The sequence below is a fragment of the Halichoerus grypus genome, chromosome 6, assembly GCF_964656455.1.
Source record: "Halichoerus grypus chromosome 6, mHalGry1.hap1.1, whole genome shotgun sequence".
In the NCBI taxonomy this organism is placed as follows: Eukaryota; Metazoa; Chordata; class Mammalia; order Carnivora; family Phocidae; genus Halichoerus; species Halichoerus grypus.
Genome location: NC_135717.1, coordinates 3542805 through 3564654, shown reverse-complemented (window position 1 = coordinate 3564654; position 21850 = coordinate 3542805). Strand labels below are relative to the sequence as shown.

The following is a 21850-nucleotide window of genomic DNA, read 5'->3' as shown; positions in this document are numbered from 1 at the left end:
GTAATTTGGCTCATGCGTCAGGCCCTCTCTCCACACACCATCCCGGCCTGTTGATGTCCCAGCCTTCCTCAAGGCTCCTCTCAAGTGCTGACACCTCGGATCAGTGGCAGCTGGAAGAGATTCCTTCCTCCTCAGACACAGTCCGTAGGTAGGATGACTGTATGAGTGTCCTGGGGTTGCTGAAACAAAGTACCCCAAACCAAGTGGCTTAATCCACAGAGATCTATTGTCTCACAGTTTGGAGGCCAGAAGTCTGAGATGGAGGCACAGGGCCACGTGCTTCTGCAGGTGCTAGGGGAGGATCTGTCTCCAAATTTCCCCTTTTTATAAGAACCCCAGTCATATTGGATCAGGGGCCACCCTCCTCCCGTATGGTTTCATTTTAATGAATTACATCTGCAACAGCCCTATTTCCAAATAAGGTCACATTCAGAGGTACTAGGGGCAGGGTTTCAACATATGACTATCTGAGGGACACAGCTCGACCCAGAACAATGACCATATCATTGATCATCCAAAACTGGGGCACTTTGGAGAGTAAAATGGGGCATTTGTTGAAAATGTACCAGGATCACGGTGTAAACTGTGAGTGTGCTGGATAGTCCAGGACATGTGAGCCACCCTCCGTAGACGGTGACCAGGAGATCCACATCACGCAAACACGTCTAGCTTTGGCACTGGCTCAGTTAGAAGGCTTTAACTGTAAATAACAGAAAACCCAACCCCACGTGGCTCCGACACAGAGGGGATTTATGACCTCACGTGTAAGGACTTAGGAGAAAGGGTGGGCCTAGGATGTGTCGATTCAGTGACCCTGTGGTGCCACCGAGGACTCAGGTTCTCTCCACCATGTGGCTCTTATGTCCTTGATGTATTGACTCTGGTGCTTTCGAGGTGGCTGCAGGGCCTTAGGCCCCCTGTCTTCCCAAACTGGGATCCGGAGACCAGGTTTGCTTCATGCATCCCTTTTTAGGAACAAAGACACCTTTCGCCTACTCCAGCCCACTTCCCTTCAGGTCTTGTTGGCCAAAATTACCCTCCACACCTGTGCCCAAACCACGGCCTGGCAAGGGGTGTGGGACCCACCACCATGCTTTTCCTAGCTCAGTCATAATCCTCTCTTAGGATCTGGGCCCCACTTCTCCTGCAGCCGATAGGAAGTGGGTATCTGGACAAAACTGGGGTTCTCTGGGCAGGAAAAGGAGACGGGTTGGGAGGGAGCTGCTAGGTAGGCAGCCAGAATGCACCTGCCACGACAGGGCAAAGAACAGGCACTGAGAACCAGCAGCACAACAGGGGTGAGTTAAAAGGAGAGATTTTCACGCCTGGGCATGGAAGCAAAAACTAGGACCCTCGAATCTTCAAGGTGTTATTCTTGCTGGGACATTGATGAAAGGCAATGTTTTGGGAAGCTGGCAGCAGCACTCATGCCTCGTAAGGTGGAGGGTGTGATAATTGAGGAGGTTAGATGGTCTTGTTTATTGCCCCGGATGGAAGATCATTTCGCAGCAGAGAGCGCTGCATCGTTAACGAGTGCTGACGAGAAACAAGCAATCGGTAAAAATGATTGTTACCAAGCAACAAACCAGCACGGCAAGAATGGAGTTAAGGGGACCTGAACGGGCCACAGAAATCAATCATCAGGAAAAAGGTGGCATGGTGGGGGCGGGTGGGGGGAGAATCCCGGAGAGCCATTCCAGTGTCTGTTACATTTCATTGTAAAAAATGACACTTCTCCTGCTTAGAAATGCAATACATGTTCATTGGAGAAAATCAGGAAATACTTACAAAAAAGAAACTAGTCACACGCCTAATCTCACCACTAACTACTTTCAATAGTTGGGCGCATTTCCCTGAGCGTGCATGTGCACGCTCACACACCCACGCACACTTTGTCTCCTGTCTTGCCTTTTTCACGTCACTTCACTTTACATGGTATTTCCCCCATGTTATTAAAAGTTCTTAGTTGACATCATTTTAAATAACTGCAGAACGCATGCATCGATCAATGACTTTTTGCAAAACACCATAAATCTGTGCTTGGGAAGGACTCTCATGGGGGAAGTGGAGAGTGGAAAACCTAAGTGCCCACATTACTCAGTGTTCTGTGCCGCATTGCAAAGGTAGGTCAGAGGCTTGGCCGCCTTCTGGTCTTTTCTTCGGCTGGGGGGCAAAAAAGCCTGTATCGAGGAGGATGGGGTGGGAGAAACATGTCTGATTTGTGTGCGTACGGGGGGAGGTGGGGGGAAACCCGTGCATTGATTTGTGCTACAAACCATAAAGCGAAACATAAAACTCTCTAATTATTAGTGGCATTTTTCAAAAAGATGAGCCACCAAGTGCCTGAGCCCTTCCTGGAATAATGGTGAGCTGGCCCTTGCTGTACCTTAAATTTCCTCCCTTAACTGGTATGATGGATCCTTAGGAAGCACTGGAGAACCATTATCATAATCATCTCTCCTATTAAGAGTGTCATTTTTTTAATTAAAAAAAAAAAAAAAAACCTCACAACAGCGAGGCTGCAGAAGTACTTTTTAACTGCCCTGGTAGGATTTCCGCGCCCCCCCCCCCCCCAAGCTATTTGATTCCAGTGCGTGCTAGGCTGGACTATCCATACTCCGAACATGGATACGTTCCAGTCATTTAATTCCGTTAACATTTAAGGAGTGAGCAGGCCTTGCCGATCACAAATCAAGCTGCATAATCTGTTTCTCAGGTTTATTATTTTTGTGAGGAGAGCGTCTGCCCTCTTGGGTTGAAGGGCCCTATTGATCACCCAGCACGATGATCCTGTGTGTCTCCCCCCACCCCATCCTTCCTATCGTCTGTACCAAACCTGTTTTAGATTCACAAGACGACCGCTGTATCTGAGGTGTGCCAAATTCTGTACTTTGAAGTACGCTCCCTATATTACTGGGCCAAGGATGATGCCTTTCCAATGAATTGTTGTCTCTTTATTCATCTGATTTTCCAAGCTAATATGATGCACTTGTTTTGGATGGATTTCTGCCCTCATGCGAATGGATGGCACTCCAGGGTTTGTTGCGCCGGCTTTTCCCCCTTTCTATTTTTATATTAAATTTTTATGAAAGAGAATGTGCTTCCATTCAGAGGCATAAAAATCGAGGACCGTTGCTCCTCGTGCCTGATAGGGGCTGCAGCATCTGGACAAAAATGTCATTTCTCTCTGCAACAGGACAATCCAAATGCTGGCCTACAGATAAGAGGCCTGCTCCCTGGGAAATGAAGACTTGTCTCGGTGAATGATGGTTTGCTGTTTGGCCGTGGTGTGTCTGTTTATAAAGAGAAGCCAAACTTCATATTTATAGAAAAATGAATAATGCAATATTAGTTATTGGTTAATGCAGAACGGTGACATCAGAAGAAAAGACAGACATGGGAGTTGAGAGTCAAGCTTATGGCAGGGGAGGGAGAGAAATGGAATTTTTTTCCCCCTCCCATCTTCCTAGTATGTGTCTGCTTAAAAAAAAAAATCATTTAATTGGGTGTTTTTTGGTTTTTACAATAAGGAGGAGGCTGCATGCAGGCGAGACTGCTTGCTCACTGGGCCTGCCTCCTGTATGGAGCCTTTTGGAGCACACGGGGGACCTGGTCACATTCCAAATCCCCCTCCGGCAGCCAGGCAGCGAGTCTTGTTTGTTTGTGTGAGTCTGGGAGGCCCCAGCATCTTGTTAGTGTTATACTTGAGAGCGGTGGGGGAATCTTTCCGCTCAGGACTTTGCAAAGCTCTTCCTGCTTAGAAAAGAGGTTTTGTTTGACTCTTTTTGGCCTCCGAGGCACCAAAGGGAGTGATTAATAGGGAACCACCTCGAGATTTCAACAGAGCAGCAGTGTGAGCTCTCAGGGTGGGCAGGGCCTTTGTTTGGCAGAAAATGGGCGATAAAGCAGAGACGGGGCTGCCGGCTGGGAGTCCGGTCCTTGGGCCTGCTCAGTTTCATCCCTGCCAGGCCAACCTCGTGACCCGCGCCGGCCTGGGAAGATTCATCTGCCTGCACCCTGGGCAGTGTGATTAGCAGGGGCTTTCTCCTCCGGGGTGGGGGGGCCCTGGAGTCTGGCTGGCAAGGGGAGAGAGTGGGCTTCGAAAAGTGCTTGGGCCCAGCTGGGGCCCAGAGGCTCTGTTCTCTTTTGTGAGATCCCGCAGGCAAGAGAAGAGCAAAGGCATCAGCGGGGAGAGCACTGGGGACGTGTGGTCCTGGGAAAGGGGGGTGTGAGAGGGCTCCTCCACGGAGGCGCCAAGGCGGCTAGGCCTCCAGGCCTCTGTGGCCGGGAGCAGAAGACAAGCCTGTGATCGAGAACAAGGCTCCTACGACCACAAGAGAATCTAGGGAGTGCTTGGGAAGTGGGAGGGAGGGGACAAGGCAGAGCGCAGTTAAAGCAGGAAGCAAAACAAGAGGCAGGAGGCCCAGGCCCGAAAACCGTGGCCCCAGAGGGTCCCCCACCAGCTTGATGCTCCTTGGGTGCATTTGTCCCTGAGGCTGAATGGGGGCATCAGCGAGTTGTTCTAGTCACATTAGAGTGAGGGGCAACGGGGACGTTTCCCTTCCTTGGAGCCCAGACCCCTTCCCTTCATTTAAGAGGCCAGGCAGGATGGTAGCATCCTGTGCAAATTCCAAAGTCAGGCGCTCAGCATTTGCAGAGCCCCTCCGGCTCTGCCTCTGGGGGAGGCCCGACGCCGACATGACCACTGGTGGTTTCGCCCAGCACCGAACTGCTCCGTGACAAGACTTCGGAGGCAACGGAGCGTACTGGTTGAAGTGGGGAGTATGTTAGTCAGCTCAGGCAGCTGTAACAAACATACCACGGCCCGGGCCACTTATAAACAACAGACCCTGACTTCTCACAGTCTGGAGGCTGGGAGTCCAAGATCAAGGTGCCGGAAGGCGGCAGCCAGCACACAGAAAGCCTCCTACGGCTTTAGCCACGTTGAAATGGTGGCCAGAGGGCCACGCCCGCCGTGCCCAACTCCGGGGGAGCTGCGGACACAGAATCCAACATCCATCACCTGCTGTCCCTCATGCCCCCCCCCCCCACGCCCCCAGGGTACAGCTTTATGCCACGACCTAATGAGGACGCAAGTTCAGCCGTCAAGTGCCAGAAAACTCAACTCAAGATGGTCTAAACAACGCCGAAGTGTCAGTCCACACGGCTGGGCTCTGGATGTAGGTGGAATTTCGGGGTGGCCCGACCCCACGGCTCCAGCTCCCTCAGTCGACAGTGAGGCCAGCTCTGCTGTCTTCCTGCGGCAGGCTGGAAGCCCCATGGCCACACAGCTCACCCCCCCTCCCGTGGCCTCTCTTCTCACAGCCGCATCTCAGAAGGGACGAACCCTTTCCCGGAAACTCCCATCAACTGGAGGCCTGACCTCTCTCCAACGGCTCAGAGTGGTCGGCAGTGACCAGCTCAGATTCCTGAATCACTCACCGTGCACAGTATAGACCCCCCTGGGTGCAGAGCTGGGGCTGGCCGCCTGCCCCGTGACGGCTCCATAACAGGTGAAGGCCACAGAACACGGTCCACTGAATGTCTGCCTCACCGAATCCTGTCCAGCTGTGCCCCGAGGCAGGTACTACAGTCATCTACGCTTTAAAGGTGGGGCACATGGGGACGTGTTGAGACACACAGGCAGGCAGAGAGCTCTAGCACAGAGGTGAAAACGAGCCTAGCTCTTGACCTCATGCCCACTTCAGTGTGGACAGGCCATGCAGTGAGGACAGGGAGTCATTAGGGGGAAGGAAAAAAACCCCAAGTGGAAACCCACCGTGAGTTTCCTCAGAGTCACACTGTCCAAGAGCATTCTGGCCAACACGTGCGTACAGTTCTTTCCTGCTATTTTTATTGTGTAATGTGTACATTTCCTCCCCGCAACCTTTTAAAATTGAGAAATGTAACACACATAAAGAAAGGTGCATAAATCTTATGAATAATGATGTGTTCACTTTGTGCTGCAGTTTAACAAATGACCACAAATTTGGGAACTTAAAAAATGCACTTACTTCCACTTCTGTGGGATAGGAGCCAGGGCTGGGCTTTCGCAGGGTCTCATGGGGCTATAATCCAGGTCCAGGCTGAGCTTCGTTCTCATCTGGAGGTGCGACCCTTTCAAGCTCATTTGGGTCGCCAGCAGATGCATATCCTTGTGACTGCATGACCGAGGGCCCCAGCTTCTCCCTGGCTGCTGGCTGGAGGCCACCCTCAGGTCCCGGAGGCTGCCCACAGTCTCCTGCCACATGGTCATATCCAGGGGCTCTTCACTTGGCTGTTTGCTCCTGAAAGGCCAGCAGGAGAGTCTGTCTCCAGTCACCCCAGGAACATGAGCATGATGGGCATGACATCCATCATCCTTCACATATGACATGATATCGTCAAGGGAGGGACATCCTACTCCTCTCACCAAATTCTCTTATTGGTTAAAAGCACTTGACCGGTCCGGCCCACACTCAGAAGTGGGGGAATGATACAGGCTGTTGACTCACTGGGGGTCCCCTCGGGGTGTGCCTAAGTGGAACCCAGGTGAAGAAACTGAACATTGACCACCCACCCAGAAGCCTAACTTACCCACCCCCATCTCCACTTAGAGGTAAGACCAGTGCCAAGCTGGAGCTGGCTCATGAGAACCAAACGTTAAATTTTCAGGAATTCTGTGGGCTTGCTGTTAAACAGATATTATCAAAAATTAAATTATATAAATTTACAGTAAAATCAGCACGATTGACAACAAGGTCTCAAAACACATTACTTCCCAATTATCCTACCATGACCTATGCTCTTGAGCTTATTTACATCTATTGGATCCATATGCTGGAAATAGCATTCTCAACCCTGCACTTAGACACTCCACGTTGGTAGCCTGTAATTGGCCATCAGAGGAATATGTATATTGTGGGAATCTGAAAATTCTATAGTTCAGAGCTTGGAGGTTGAAAAGAGGGGTAGACAAAACAAAACAAAGAATATGCGACAGAGATTATACGTGTCTGGCAGAGCCTAAAATATTTGCCATCTGACCGAACCCCCAATCTAGACTTAAGAAAGTAACAGAGAAAATTAACAATGTAGTTAGACTTAAGTCTGTAGCCTTTATATTGTAAACGCCATAAAACCTTGAGGAAAAACTGTATGTGTAAACCACGATCGAATTTGGCAAGGCAGTTGCTCACATCATTGATGAAATTCTGGTCTTTCTGGCTTCATTTCTGTCTTACTTACTAACGTAACATCAACCAGGCTCATATCACAGATGACATTTACCGATAAGTTTGTTGGGGAAATAGTAGGTCGGGAGGCAAGTCAAGTCGCCAGATCGCGGGGAGACTTTGGACTGCAGCTTGGCCGGGGTGCAAGAGCGCAGCGAGAGCGAGCACAGGCCTCCGCGCCCAGCGGGCTGAGACTCAGCACTCCCTCCGGACGGTGTGCTGCCCACCCTGCCGTCAGCGGCACTAGACTGCACTGCACGCCCACGGTCCCGTCCCTGGCCTTGGGGGTGAGTACTCCCTGGCTCTCCCGACACCTCAGCCAGGCTTAGAGTCGCCTCTCCCCGCACGTGGCCCAGGCGCCTCAGAGCCCCGAGCGGCGACCGGCACACAGCAGGCATTTGGCAGAGGCTGAAGTGCGCGAACTTCGGAGGAATACTGATTTTAACAGGGCCACCGGCGGCGGCAAGGCCATTGTGAGCCTTTATGAGAAAATGGCAAAAAGGAAAAAAAAAAGGTCGGGGGACGTTTGCTTTCACATCTCGGGAAGGCTCCTCACGTCGTCTTGCGTCCATCTGGTCCAAAATCAAAGGCGGGGGGCGGGGCAGCACAGCCCAGGGCTCAGCGCGCGCCCGGCCGGCGACGGGAGAAGCCGCACACGCCCCTCCGCACCCCCGGGCACCCGGCGGCGGGGCCCGCTCCCACGAACCGCGCACGGGGCAGCCCGCGAGCCCCGCAGGGCCGCCGCACGACAACGCAAACTCGGGCCGGGAGGACGGCGGCGCGACCGAGCGCTCCGCCTCCGGCGCTACGTGGGCGCAGGAGGCCCCGCCCCCGCCTGCCGCGGGGCCCCAGGGCCTCCCCGGCGGGGCGCGTGTGACCTTGGGCGGGTCGGCTCCGCCCCAGCACCTCGCCGGGACCCCGGGAGGGGCGGACTCGCAGTTGTCGCGAGGACGTAACCGACCCACGCCCCGCTCGCGCGCAGACCGGAAGGTGCGTCGTGACGCGTTGTGCGCAGGCGCGACGTGCAGTGCAGCGCCCGGGACCGCCGCCAGGGGGCGCGGCGGGCCTCTGGCGCCGTGGGGGGAAGGGAGGCGCAGCGCTGGGACCGGACCACGTGCGCACCACGTGGCGCGCCCGGCAGCCCCCGACGGAGATAAGGCGGCCCAGCCGGCCACACCGTGTAACCAGCAGCCGGGGACGGCGAAGGGATCAACCTCCCCGCTGGCATCCCTGCTGAGCTCTAGCCTCTGACCCCACTACCTTTAGGGTTATCCCTCACTGGTGGCCGTGTGGTGTGTTTATAAACAGAGCTCCCGGCGGGGCCCAAACCCCGGACGGCGGATTCACTCCCGGGGAGCGGAGCCTCCCGCGCATGCGCCCCGCGCCTTCCGCGCGGCTCTTCCTGCGCAAGCGCACTGGCGGGCGGGGCGCGTCTCTGCCCGGGGCGGGGACGTGTGTCCGGGAGGGGGAGGGCGGCGGCCGGGAAGAGCTGGGTTCCGCGGCTGCAGCCTTGCCAGGCCCTGCCCCGTCCTTCCTGGGCTGCATCCCACGGCAGGCCGCCCGGGTGCCCTGGGCCGGGGCCTCGCCTGTGAAGGGGCCGCCGTTGGCAGGTCAGGCAGGTGAGCTCTGGACCTGCCCCGGCTGCCCTCCCTGGCCCACGTGGCCGCCCCAGAGAGCCTTTAAACAGCAGCCCCGCCCCCCCCGTGCATTTTGAACAAAATGTGGTGTTTACACGCAGTGGGTTGCTGCTCAGCCTTGGAACGCAAGGAAGGAAATTCTGTTAGGTGTATTTCATCATCATAAAAAAGGACAGTTCTGACCCAAGCTAAGGGATAGGCGAACCTAGGGGACATAAGGCTGAGTGACAGAAGCCAGAGACGGAAGGACGACTATTGCAGGAGTCCACGAACATAGGCACGTTCATTTGGAATAGAAGTGCCCAGGGGGTGGGAATTCTTTGATGGGGACGGAGTCTCAGTTTGGGAAGATGAGAAAGTTCTGGAGACGCGTGGTGGTGGCAGCGGCGTCGTGCCCTGAACCCGGCACTGAAGGATGGTTAAAATGGCAGATGGTGTGTGGTATGTTTTACTACATCCTCCCCACTCAACATCACCCCGAGTTCTGCCCAACGATATCCTTTCTGTGTTCTACCCCACCTGTCTCATCCCTGCTCACATCGTCCTGAACCCCTCCAGCCTCGACTAGCCGCCTTTCTTACCTAGAACACACCATCCCCACTGCTCCTTGCCGTTCCCTCTGCGCACAGCTGTTTCCTTCTCATGGATTCATTCATTCAACAGACACAGATCCATGCTTATTTTCCGCTAGACATTATGCAAGACCAGGGGATGCACAGGTGATCGCAACAGGAAAAGACTCTCCTGGGCTTTATATTCTGGCAGAGGGCATAGTCAATAAACACCAGCAGCAAAATGTCAGTTGGTGGAAGTGCTGGAAGAACCATAAGGCTGCTGGGGACCCGGGATCTAAGCTAGATTGGGTGCGCCTGAGGGGCTCTCTGAGTGCTGGTGGCTTGAGCTGAGACCTGCAAGATAAGGAGATTTCCATGGAAGATTGGGGGTGGGGTGGAGGATGGAAAGGAGGATTTTTCGGGAGAGAGAGGACAGCTAGTGCAAAAGGCCCTGAGGAAAGAACCATTTTGGTGTGTCTGAGGAGCAGGACGAGACCAGGCAGTAGGAGCTTGTGAGTGAGGGAGAGGTTTAAGAAATAAGGGCAGAGGGGCACCTGGGTGGCTCAGTCGTTAAGCATCTGCCTTCGGCTCAGGTCATGATCCCAGGGTCCTGGGATCGAGCCCCGCATCGGGCTCCCTGCTCCGCGGGAAGCCTGCTTCTCCCTCTCCCACTCCCCCTGCTTGTGTTCCCTCTCTCACAGTGTCTGGCAAATAAATAAATAAAATCTTAAAAAAAAAAAAGAAACGAAGGCAGAGAGGTGGGTGCTCCTGTTACGATAACTACGGGAAGTACCCTCAAACTTGCTAGTGTGAAGCAATCATTTTGTTGGCCCGCAGTTTGGTAGGGCTCAGCTAGGGGGTTCTCGCCCGGGGTCTCACGTGGGTACCATCTGGTGTGGGTCGGAGTGCAGGCATCTGAAGGCTGGAGGGGGATGGCTGCCCCCGGCGGCTGGTTCGTGTGGCTGGCAGCTGGGAGCTCAGGGAGGGCTGCCTTGGGCGTGCCCACCTGTGGCTCCTTCAGCTCCGTGGCCTCAGGGTAGCCGGACTTCTCGTGTGGACAGGCTGCCTGCCAAGAGAACCAGGCAGAAACCACACGGCCTTCTAGGACGTAGCCTCAAAAGTCACGTAGTCTCGCTTCCGTCATACTTTGTTGGGTGGAGCAATCCGAAACCTGCCCAGATTCAAGGACAGGGGACACGGATCCACTTCTGGGTGGGCTGGGGGGGTGGGGAGGGAGTGTCCATGATTTTTGGAGCCATGTTTTAAAATCACTACAGGTGATCTTAGCTTTTTTTTTTTTTTTTTTACAGATGGAGAACATGATGTGTAAGGTGAAGTGACGGGGCCAAGGTGGCAGAGCGGAGTGGGACCTGGAGCTGGGTCCTCTCTCCCGCATCCATCCCACGGCCTCTGCTCCGGCCACACGGAAGGGGGCTTCAGGGTCCGAGTGTGCAGGACCTAGTTTTGGCTGAGATATCTCCTCGGAGAACGATCCCCTCCTGAAGTCGCACGCAGCCCGTCTGTCTCGTGATCCTGTCTCATTGGCTTCAGAGCCTCATTTGATGGTTTACCGTGCCCTGCCCACTTCCGAGAGCCGCACCCAGGCCGGCCTTACCCTCCGGAAGCGCTCGGTAAATCCTGTGGAAGGAGTCGGTGGATTCAACGCCGGTTCACGCAAGCTTGCCATGGGCTGAAGAGGTGGTACGTGCCAGACTGTAGTCAGCTGTGGAGTCCCACTGGTACCTGGTGAGGAGTCCTTATTAAAATGTGTGTTTAATCACAGCTCATCTCTTAGAGGACAGGTGGGGACAGGCTGGCCACACCCTTTGGTAGCACGTCCTTCCTTAATGGCACCAGCAGTGGAGTTTAGAATGAAGAGCACACAGCAGGGTGCTCACAGGTGGTCTCTCGCTGCTGGCCGGCAGGGTGGGGAAGCCCAGCTGGGCGTGGACCCTGAGGACCTGCCAGGAAGACACCCCCGGCCTCCGTACTTCATGTGATCCGTCCCCCTGACAGCGGAGCGTTGCAGCTTCTGGAGTCCCAGACGCAGCTCGTCCTGAGGGCGCCTTGAGGATCTCGTAAGACGTGGGGGGGGGGGGGGGCACATGTAGTCATGGGATCCCAGACTGGGGACAGTTCTCCTGCAGCAGGAGCGGTTAGGTCATTAAAGCCTCTTGTCCCACGAAGCAAGAGTAAGGCGAGGCATCTTCACAGAAGGACCTATTTTTAAAAACTTAGCTTTCTCTTCCCACCAAATTGTAATTTGTTCAGAATTTTAAAACTCTAGTTTTGGCTAAACTTCTCCTGCTCCTTCCCAATCCTCCAAATTTGGAGAAAATCTGTATCAATATCTGTATCTACATATATCTTTCTTTTTTTTTTTTTCCCCGAGCAGGGGGCCCGATGCAGGACTTGATCCTGGGACTCCAGGATCACGACCTGAGCCAAAGGCAGTCGCCCAACCAACTGCGCTACCCAGGCGCCCCTACACGTATCAACCTGGAATATTGTCCTTTCTTCCTCCTTTTTTTCTGGTTTTAGACATAAAAAGCCTGTTACACACACACACACACACACACACACACACACACCCAGGTACTAAGGAACTTACTGATCCAGGTTCCTGTACTTTGCATAATCACTGCTGAGGACTTTGCAGTAGGGAAGAGAATTTGGTACCTGGGCACGGGGAGCGAGCATCTCACCCTGTTAGAGAACTGGGCGAAAGCAGTGATACGCAGAGTGAGGCTGCGGACCTCTCCTGGCCTGCCAACTGTGTCCAGGTCTGTGACCAGAAAGTATACAGAAATACACGTTTAGGAACTTCTTTAGGAATTTGACATTTTAATGACATCCGAGAGTAGATCCCGTGGACTTGTCATCTGTTTTACAAAACACACTGGGAAGAGGCCCAAAGCCTGGTCCTTCACTGCACATAGCTTGGGAAAGACTGGAAGAAGGAACTCACCTAAAACTTTTGGGCATGCCATGAGCCATACCTAGAAACCCAAGACAACAACTGGAAAATTACCATACGATGGATGCATTTTTTTTTAAAAATCAGTAATATTCCTATATACAAGTAGCAGCTCCTCAGAAAGTACAATGGAAGAAAAGATCCCTTTTACCATACAAAATAAAGGAAGACACCCAGGAATAAACTAAAAAAAAAATGTGCAAAGTCTGTATGAATGATTTTCTCTCTTTGAGAACTGGAAGACACCAGAAATTTTCTTGACAAAATCAAAGTTATGAAGGACCCCGACTCACTTCGGAGTAGGCCTAGAGGACGTCCAAGCGAGCCGCGGTGCGGTTCTGGGAGCTCATGGCTTCTTGCAGAGACGTACAAACACATGCACGTCTGTCTCCTCGGACCTGCCTATTCTAGATACTTCTGTAAATGGAATCATACAGTATTCTTTGTGTCTGGCTGGCTCCTTTCACTGAACATCACGTTTTCAGGGCTCATCCATGTTCTGGTGTGAGTCAACACGTCATTCCTCTTTGTAGCCGAATAGTATTCCATTGTATGGATAGACCACATTTTGCTTAATGTGCGTCTGCTGATGAACACTTGGGCTGTGTCTTCCTTCTGGCTCTTAAGAATAATGCCGCTGTGAACATGTACCTACAAGTATTTGAGGCCCTGTGTGCAATTCTTCCGAGTACACAGCTGGGACTGCCAACTGCTGGGTCACACGGAAATTCCATTTCAACTTTCTGAGAAACTGCCAGGCTGTTTTGCACAGTGGCCACACCTTTCTACATTTCCAACGGCAATGTACGGAGGGTTCCAGTTTCTGGACATCCTCGCTAGCACTTGCTAGTTTCCATTTTAAAAAATATCCATCCTTGTAGGTGTGAGGTGGTATCTCACTGTATTTTGATTTGCATTTCCATAATGATTAATGATGTTGAGTATCTTTTCATGTGCTGGTTGGACATTTATATGTCTTCCTTGGAGAAAACAAATGCCAATAAATATTAAGAAAAAAATTAGTAAAATTGACTAGAAGATTTTTTCTGTTTTTTTTTTAATGACAGCTCAACAAACATAATTCAACATGTATTACAGAAAACCTTATAAACAATATCAAAGATAACAGGAACCTAGATAAATATTGGTTAACATACAAGATAGACAAAGAAGGGCCTAAAATTTACAACACCCCAGCAATGGTGAACATATCTAGAACCCAGAACATGACCTTATTTTAAAATAAAATATTGAGAAAATATTCTAATATAAAGCAAAGCCCTCAAACTTTGCTTTATGTTGGAATAACAGGAGAAGTTTCGCAAGTGCCCTGATAGGCAGGTTGCACCCAATAGAGATTAAATTAGGGTCTCTAGGAATTCCCACATCAGTATTTTTTTAAAGCCCTGATGGTTTGTTTCAAGTGTGGATGGGCTCAAGGGCCACATTCTAGAACACAGCATCTCACACTGTGTCTGTGACTCACCCGGGGGACTGGTTCAAATGCAGATTCTGATCCAGGAAGTCTGGGATGGGGCCCAGACTCTGTTTTTTTTTTTTTTTTTTTTTTAAAGATTTTATCCATTTATTTGACAGAGAGAGAAACACAGCGAGAAAGGGAACACAAGCTGGGGCAGAGGGAGAGAGAGAAGCAGGCTTCCCACCGAGCAGGGAGCCCGATGTGGGGCTCGATCCCAGGACCCTGGGATCATGACCTGAGCCAAAGGCAGACGCTTAACGACTGAGCCACCCAGGCGCCCCCCAGACTCTGTTTTTAACGAGATCCCGAGATCCCAGTGATGTGGGTGCTGCCAAAACAGGGCTGCATTTTTTTTTTTTTAAGATTTTATTTATTTATTTGACAGAGACACAGCGAGAGAGGGAACACAAGCAGGGGGGAGTGGGAGAGGGAGAAGCAGGCCTCCCGCTGAGAAGGGAGCCCGACGTGGGGCTCGATCCCAGCACCCTGGGATCATGACCTGAGCCGAAGGCAGACGCTTAACGACTGAGCCACCCAGGCGCCCCGGGGCTGCATTTTGAGTAGCGAAAATCTTCCAGGTGATGTGGAGGCGGATGCTGCTGGTCCTGGGACCGCATTTTGAATATCGAGGATCCACAGTAGCATAAGACCAACAGCATCTGGGGTTTGCTAGAAATACACCCTCTCAGGCTCCACCCCAGTCCACTGCCTGGGAAGCGGCATTTGACAAGGTCTAGGGTACTCCTCCCTGTCTTGGCCCTGTGGTCTCACCAGCTCATAGTGGAGGGGATGGGCGGTGGATGTTGGGGCTTCTGGCTTCTGTCCCTGTAGCTTTGAACAACTGCCCACCCCCCAAAGAGAGAGTAATGATGAGTGGATGTTTCTCAAGTGCCCCGACCTTTCTTGGATTGAAAGCCCCTATTAGGAGGGTGATTCTGTGTTTGCTGGCCAAGTCCGCCGCCCCTTCCATGATCCTGGAGATGGCAGTGCAGGCTGGGGATTGAAGAGGCCGCAGCTGCAAACCGCACTGGCTCCTCCCTGACAGTGATCGCCAGGACTGGCCTGCGCCCCGGTTTCCTGGCCACGTGGGGAGTGTGAGGCAAGCACCCCTCCCTGAGCCATCCTCCTGCAGGACAGTTGGGGTGGACGGGCAGGAGGGTCGTGTTGATCGGCCAGAACGGGGGAGCGTTCAATATGCGACCTGCAATAATTAACGGATTTCCTACTGTGTGACAAGCAGCCTGCTAAGTGCTGGGGACATAGATCCAAGGCAAGGAAAACAGTGAGCAAGCCTCACCCATATCCCTGTAAACTATGAGTAAGTGCTCAGAGGAGAGCTTCCTGGTGCTCAGGGGCAGATCGAAGAGGGCTGTGACCTCATCTGGGCGGCGAGATCTGAGGGATAGATAGGAGCTCTGGAGAGGCGAGCGGGTGGGCAGGAAGCACACGCAGTGATTTGGAGACAAACCCTCTCCGCATCTGTACAGACTTCCCTACAGTTTCCCCTTATCACTGGTTCAAACTAGTCTTAGCTGATCAAAGCTAGAATTTCTGTAACTTTGTGTCACTCAGAACGCGCATAAGCTCTTCTGCAGCAATGGCCCCGACTTTTGAGGAAATAGCCACCCCCAAAATAATAAGCAAGTGTCCCCGGGGCGTGCACCACGTGGGAGATGTGGCCCGAGGTCATGTGGAGAAGCAACAGCCCGGCTCTTGTCTGCAAAGAATCACTGATTTTATTGAAAAGATTGGAAACCACGCAGGAGAAGAAAAAGAACAGGCCCATGTGATTTAGGAACGGGTGCTGGAGGTGGTGGAAAGAGGGGAGGGTGCTGGGGAGGAATGGGGGTGGTCCAGGCGGGTGAGGGGCGGGGGGCAGGTGAGGGCAGTGTGGACCAGAGTCCTGAGGCGGGGTGGGCAGCTGATGCTGGGAGCAGGGAGCAGAGAGCCAGGGCTCCCCGGCTCACCGACCCCCACTACCCCGAGGGACAAGACAGGGCCTGCCTTGCTAAAGTTCCCCTGAAGCATCCAGCTTTATCTTAAAAATGCTCATGCATTTTGCATTCTAATCCATGACAGAGGCGTGTTTAGCATAAAAATAATATTTTGAATTAACTAGCTAAATTATTAGAATTTTCTTAACACTTCAAGACAAACTGAGGTTGGGGAGGGCAGACCTTTCACTGCCCCACTCCTCGGCTGGACGGATGGGCGGGGCAGAGCTACTTCCCTGGGTGCATTGAGGCCTGATGGCCTGGGTTCAAATCCCACATGACCTTCCCATGTGACCTGGTGGGTCGGTGCGTGGGCTCCCTGGAAGGGGATGAGTCACAGGACCCACCTCTCAGGGTTGGGTGAGTAATAAATGGGTGAATACACAGAACATCCCTAGCACAGCACACAGCCAACTGTTGATCAATGTTCGATATTATGATCCTACGTTAGTAAGTGGTAGATGTTATGGTTATCAGCATCATTGACAGGTCATGGGGGTCTTGAATGGTTCACACTTCAAGAAGTGTGTCCAGGTCTGGGGTGAGCAGTTGAGGTCCTAAGAGTTCAACTGTTGTGAATTTGGGGGCCGGCGGGGGTGAAGGGGCAGGTCTGAGGCATGAGGATCTGGCTGCCATTGGCCCTTGGGGAAATGTTGAGGGGAAGCCATAACACACCACCAAGTTCACCAGCTGGAAAGACGAGGGAGGGGCCCCGGTGAAGGAGGCCGGGAGTGGCCGCTTGCTCACCTGCCGTGGACATCATTTTGGGCATTGTGAGGTCAGCCGTCCACTGGGATGGATGGATGCCTGCGTCTCTCTGAGATTCATCTGTTGAACCCGGCCCCTCAGCGCGGCTGCATCTGGACATGGGGCCTCCGAGGAAGTCACTGAAGTTCACTGAGGGTGGGCCCTGATCCCGTACGATGAGTGTCCTTATTAGAGAGCTTCTCTCTGTCACGTAAGGTCCACGGCAAGGAGCCGGCCGTCTGCAGGCCAGGGCGGAAGCTCTCACCAGAAACAGGCTCTGCCGGACCTGACCTCGGGCTTCCAGCCGCCGGGACTGTGCAGAAGATAGACTTCTGTGGTTTAAGCCACCTGGTCTGTGGCGCTTTCTTACAGCAGCTGGGGCAGAATCACACACCATTCAGAGCATAGCTGGTGCGGGGAAGGGACCATCCTTTATTAGAAACCTACTGTGTGCCATGCTTGAAAGGCTCTGCACAGATGGTTTTTTTTTTAAGCTCAGAGAGGTGTGTTCTGACCCAGCTCCCCTTTTCCCCAGGTCTCTCCCCCTCTGTCATTATTTGCCCATTTTAATCGTCTGTTTGTGGCCCCTCTGCTGGACACCCAGCCCGTCACAGAGTACTTGGCTCGAACAGATGGCGGATCCGGGCACTTGAAGGACACAGCGGTCCTTACTGAACCCTCGAAACAGTGAGGGAGGTGTTGTCTGCCTTCTCCAGATGCAGTACCTGAGGCTGAGGGAGGGCAGGAGTGAGCACCTTGTCTCCAGTGCACACATTTGGATGCTGGTGGCTGCAGATGGCTGCAAAGACCCTGCGCCTCCCACAGGAGGTGGGCGCCTCCCTTCAGATGGTGGACGCACCTGCAGATATGTTGAGTGCACTGCGGTGGCCGGTGGGGCGGGCGGCTCTGGGGGACGCTCGGTTTGGAAAGGACGTCACTGTGCCCTTCATCCGGGACTTCACGTTCATGGAGGGCAGTCACGGGGGCTGCTCCCACCACCAAGGGTCTCCCATTTCTTTTTTCAGATTGCTTAAGTTCTTCTTTATCCTGAGCTGGTATCTATTTCCCTAGTTTTTTTTTACGAAAAATGATAAACAGGACAGAGCCATGAGAACTGTGGGTCTCAAGACCTTTCTCTTGCTTGACATCAACCCATTAATCAAACCTTTGCGTTTGGTCCTTTGGCCTCTTCTGAATCTGTCTCGCTTGACTCACCTCAGCTGGTATTTGTCGAGCCCACCCACGGGAGCCTCCTGAGGACCTCTGCTAACTGTCTGGCCAACCCCAGACACACCGTCTCTTTCGTCTCTCCTCCCAGGAAGGGAGATGAGCTTCCTCCAGTATGAATGGTCTCTATGGATCCCGGTGGCCCCCTAAGGACCATCCGCTTGCCCCTTCTTGTCCTAGGGTTTACAAGACTTCAGCATTTTTGCCCAGCCAGACGTCGGGTTCCGCGGCTTCTAGAATCTGTCTTTTGTTGCTTTTTTGCAAAGAGGGACAGATGTTATCTCTCCTCTCCTGGTACTGTCCCGCTCCTCGGGGCTCTCTGAGGATGGGGGCTACATCTGTCCCGGTCACTGTCCTGTGTGTCGCAGCGCCCCCAGAGCCTGGCAGAGAGGACGTGCACAGTAACCGTGTCGATCTGCCCAGAACTGAACTGACGCCAGTTCTGCCATCCCGTCTGTGATCCTCCCGATGTCCCGGATCCCTGCCTGGCTCCTGTGTCAGCACTCCTTAAACACAGCATATTCTCTTTTGTAACTATAAACGTCACACATGCCCACTAAGGATCCTAAAAGCCACCAAACAAAAGGCAGCCCATACTTCAGTGCTCAAGGTAATGACTGCCAAAGTTTTCTTCTGGAGTTTTCGACTCAGATTTCCAGCTCTCTGTAGAGGAGTTCTGCTGGGGTGTCTCTAACACATCTTAAACCCTACCTGACCCTAATCAACCTCATCATCTTCCCCTTCACACTGCTCCCGAGTTCCCAAGATTGGTTAATAGCATCGCTATTCACCAGATCACCCAAGACAGAAATCTTGCATTATCTTCCATTTGACCCCCCTGGACGTCCAATTATTCATCAAGACTTGCCCAGTCTTGCTCCCTGGAATGTGGTTTCTCATCATTACCACAGCTTCCCTGGACTCTAAAACAGCCCCTTATCGTGGCTCATCTGAATTACTGCAACCACATTCTTACTGGTCTCCTGACCTTTAACCTCTCCCGCTGGGGCAATCTAATCTCTACCCTCCTGCTGAGATAAGACCGTATTCTATCCCTCTGCTCAAAAACCTTCAGAGACACTCCATTTTCCACAGGAAAATCCAGCATGACATTCAGAACTCCCCATCCTTTGGTCCAAGTCTCGGTCTTCATCTTTACCCTCTACTCAAGGGTCACCTCCTCCAGGAAGCCTTCTCTGATCTTGAGGGTCAAAATTAACAAGCCCATTTCTCTGTTCTCCTGTGGTGCTTTTGCCAGGTACCTTTAACAGGTCTTACCAATCACTTTATGGTTTGTCGCTTGTATCTCTTGCTCCCTCTCTGGACGGAGGACTTGTCAACACCAGGGACCCCTTCACTCATCTCTGTGCGGCCCGAGAGAATCACAGCATTGTTCAGGTTGATTTCAGCACAGGATTCACCTGGGCAGAGAAACCTGAACACGTAAAGCACAGACACACCATCTGAGATTCACCTCACTTCCCTGGAACTTCGGTTTTCTCTTTTAAAAAGTTTTAAGTGAAAGTTTTAGATTCCTTTGTCTTTTGAACATCTAATTTTTATCTCTTTAAAAGTTAAGAAAAGGTGTATTTCCCAGGTACCCATTCCCTCTCATTTTGCTTGAGGAATCACCTGTCTCTTTCCCACTGGAGACAGTTCAGTGGCGGTGGGTGGGGTTTAGAGTCAGGCGTCCACCCTCCCGGAGCCACAGGGGGTCACGTGACCCAAGCCAGACCCAGCTGGACGCTTCTTCTTCTGGAAACTGAAGCTGGAGCAAAAGAACAAAGAGGCTACAAAATGAGTGGGGTTCTTTTCCGTGCCCCTTATGGGACCTTCTTTGGTCTTAGGATGTGCCAAAATGAGGGCCCCGCCCCCTGTGGGGTTGGGAACACTTAGATTTTTGACAATTACAATGGGATGGAATTTCTAGAGCTCCTAAGGGCTTTGCTAATACTCCTCTTCTTCCTTAGGGAACACCATAGGATGCCATATTTAGACGGAGCCCGTGGTCCTTCCAGCTCTCTGCCGGAGGCAGGTCTCATCACTTCTCCTGGGCATCTGAGGGGGCAACGCTTATCTGGTGGGTGTGTGGGCGCAAGCAGCTCCTCAAAGTTTACTATTCAGCATGGTGGGGAAGTCTCTCGTGATGGAGACATGTGGGCACATCTATTTATAACTCATGTTTTATTTGAGACAAGGAGAAGGTGAGTTTCTCCCTGGAAACACTCTAACAATAAGCAAGCAGAATCTCCAAATAGGGACTTTTAAAAGGCAAGTGTATAGACTTAGGTGTTTTTCTCCTTTTCCCAGCCTATAGCTTGGCTTCCAGGAAAGGATGTGGTTTGCTTTCATGCACAGGTGACTGTTTACGAACCCAGCTACTCCCTCAAGAAGGAGGATCCTCACATGTGGGTGAGGAGGTCACCCATAACCTTGTGGGTGTGGTTCTTGCTTCTTAACTCTTGAGTTGCCTTCATTCTGGCCTGTTTTCAAGCCTGGCTCTCCAGCTTCTTGTGGGTCCTGTGAGCCCAGAATCGTTCAGGGAGGAGTTTGCAGGCTGTGGAAAAAGAGTGGCTTAAATATCAGATAGGCAGCTGGTCTGGTCTGGGGCTCCACAGAGTCACTACTGTCCCAGACTCTTCCTGTCTTTCTGCTCCGACCAGCCTCAGCGTGTGCCTTCCATCCTCAAGGTCACATAATGCCATGACTGCTGCTGTAGCACCAGCCATCACATCACGTTCATATTCCATGCAGGAGGAATGAGGAGGCAGGAGGGACAAAAGGGTATTGCCGGCACAGTCAGCCACTTAGAAAAAAAATCTTACCCAGTGGACTTCCATTTATAAGTGGTCTGCCCTATAACAATGTCACACAGCCACCCCGAGTTTTAAGGGAAGCTGGGAGGGGCAGTGTAGTGGACACGGTTCCCACCCTGGCTAAAGCCAGGCTTCTGTTAGGAAGGAAGAGAGAGAGAGAGAATGGATGTTGGGGGGGGCAAGTCTCACTCTTTGCCTCAACCCCCAACATCCTTGCCAGGGCTCGCTTTTGCTTAGATTCGTTTGAGTTACTTTCTGTGGCTTTCAACCAAAGAAGACTGACGCTGTAACTTATTTTTTTCTTCTTATAAAAACAATGCATTCAGATTTACTGTGGGGGAAGAAGGGAAAATACAGGAAAGAAACAACAACAAAAAAAAGAAAGATAAAGATCACCTGTAATACCACTACCCAGAGATAAACATCATTAATAATATATCGTAACAATAAATACCAACTCCTGGTTTTCTAGCTTTTAGAAGATAAACAGAATCTTAAAGGGATGCAGCCTTCCACGGAACATTTGATGCTTCGTTTGGTTTCACCCTGGGGTCTCTGCACGGCTGATGAGCCGCCATAATGGGGCTGGCCACACGGCTTGTTCACGGCTGGGCTCTGTTCCGACCTATTAGTGCCCAGGCAGTACTTAAATAGATAAATAAGTGATCTATTTTTAAAATGCTTTTTATTTTGAACACATTGTAGAATCTCAAGAAGTTGCAAAAATATATATATACAGGGAGGTCCCAGGGACTACATCCAGTTTTCCTCAATGGTAACATGGATAATTACATAGTCCAATTGCCTACCCAGGAAATTGACATTTGTACAAAGCTGCAGAACTCAGTTTCACCGCTTATGTGGGGGTTTGTGTGCAGTTTTGTGTGATTTTATCTCACGTGTAGGTCTGGGTACCCATCACCACAATCAAGACACAGAACTGCACCACCACCATAAAGATCCCCCTTATGCCGCCCCTTTATGGTGGCTCACGACCCATCTCCATTCTTGCCCCTGGGAAACCACTGATCTGTTGTCCTTCCCTATCATTTTATCATTTAAAGAATGTTCTATAACTGGAATCTTATCGCATGTAACCTTTGGAGATTGGCTTTTTTTTCTCCACTCAGCATAATTCCTTTGAGATTCATAAAAGTTATTATGTGTATCAATGGTTTGTTCCTTTTTATTGCTAAGTAGCATT

At 51.9% G+C, this 21850-nt stretch overlaps 1 protein-coding gene and 1 long non-coding RNA gene across 4 annotated transcripts in view; one reads left to right on the top strand and one right to left on the bottom strand.

The window, feature by feature from the left end:
- Nucleotides 1–8019, bottom strand: part of FOXK1 (forkhead box K1) — an 82850-nt gene extending 74831 nt beyond the window's left edge. The window contains exon 1 of the mRNA XM_078074260.1: nt 6015–8019. Within this exon, the coding sequence (XP_077930386.1) occupies nt 6015–6376 (362 nt within the window). The 5' untranslated portion in view covers nt 6377–8019. The remainder of the gene's footprint in view (nt 1–6014) is intronic.
- Nucleotides 8020–8692: 673 nt separating this feature from the next.
- Nucleotides 8693–13376, top strand: LOC118551049 (uncharacterized). 3 transcript variants are annotated; one of them, XR_013448661.1, is made up of 3 exons: nt 8693–8833; nt 10716–11483; nt 11801–13376. It is a non-coding gene; the product is annotated as an uncharacterized LOC118551049 (long non-coding RNA). The 3 variants fall into 3 exon arrangements; XR_013448662.1 differs by lacking the exon at nt 8693–8833 and adding an exon at nt 8863–9285; XR_013448660.1 differs by lacking the exon at nt 8693–8833 and adding an exon at nt 8863–9292.
- The last annotated feature ends 8474 nt before the right edge of the window (nt 13377–21850 follow it).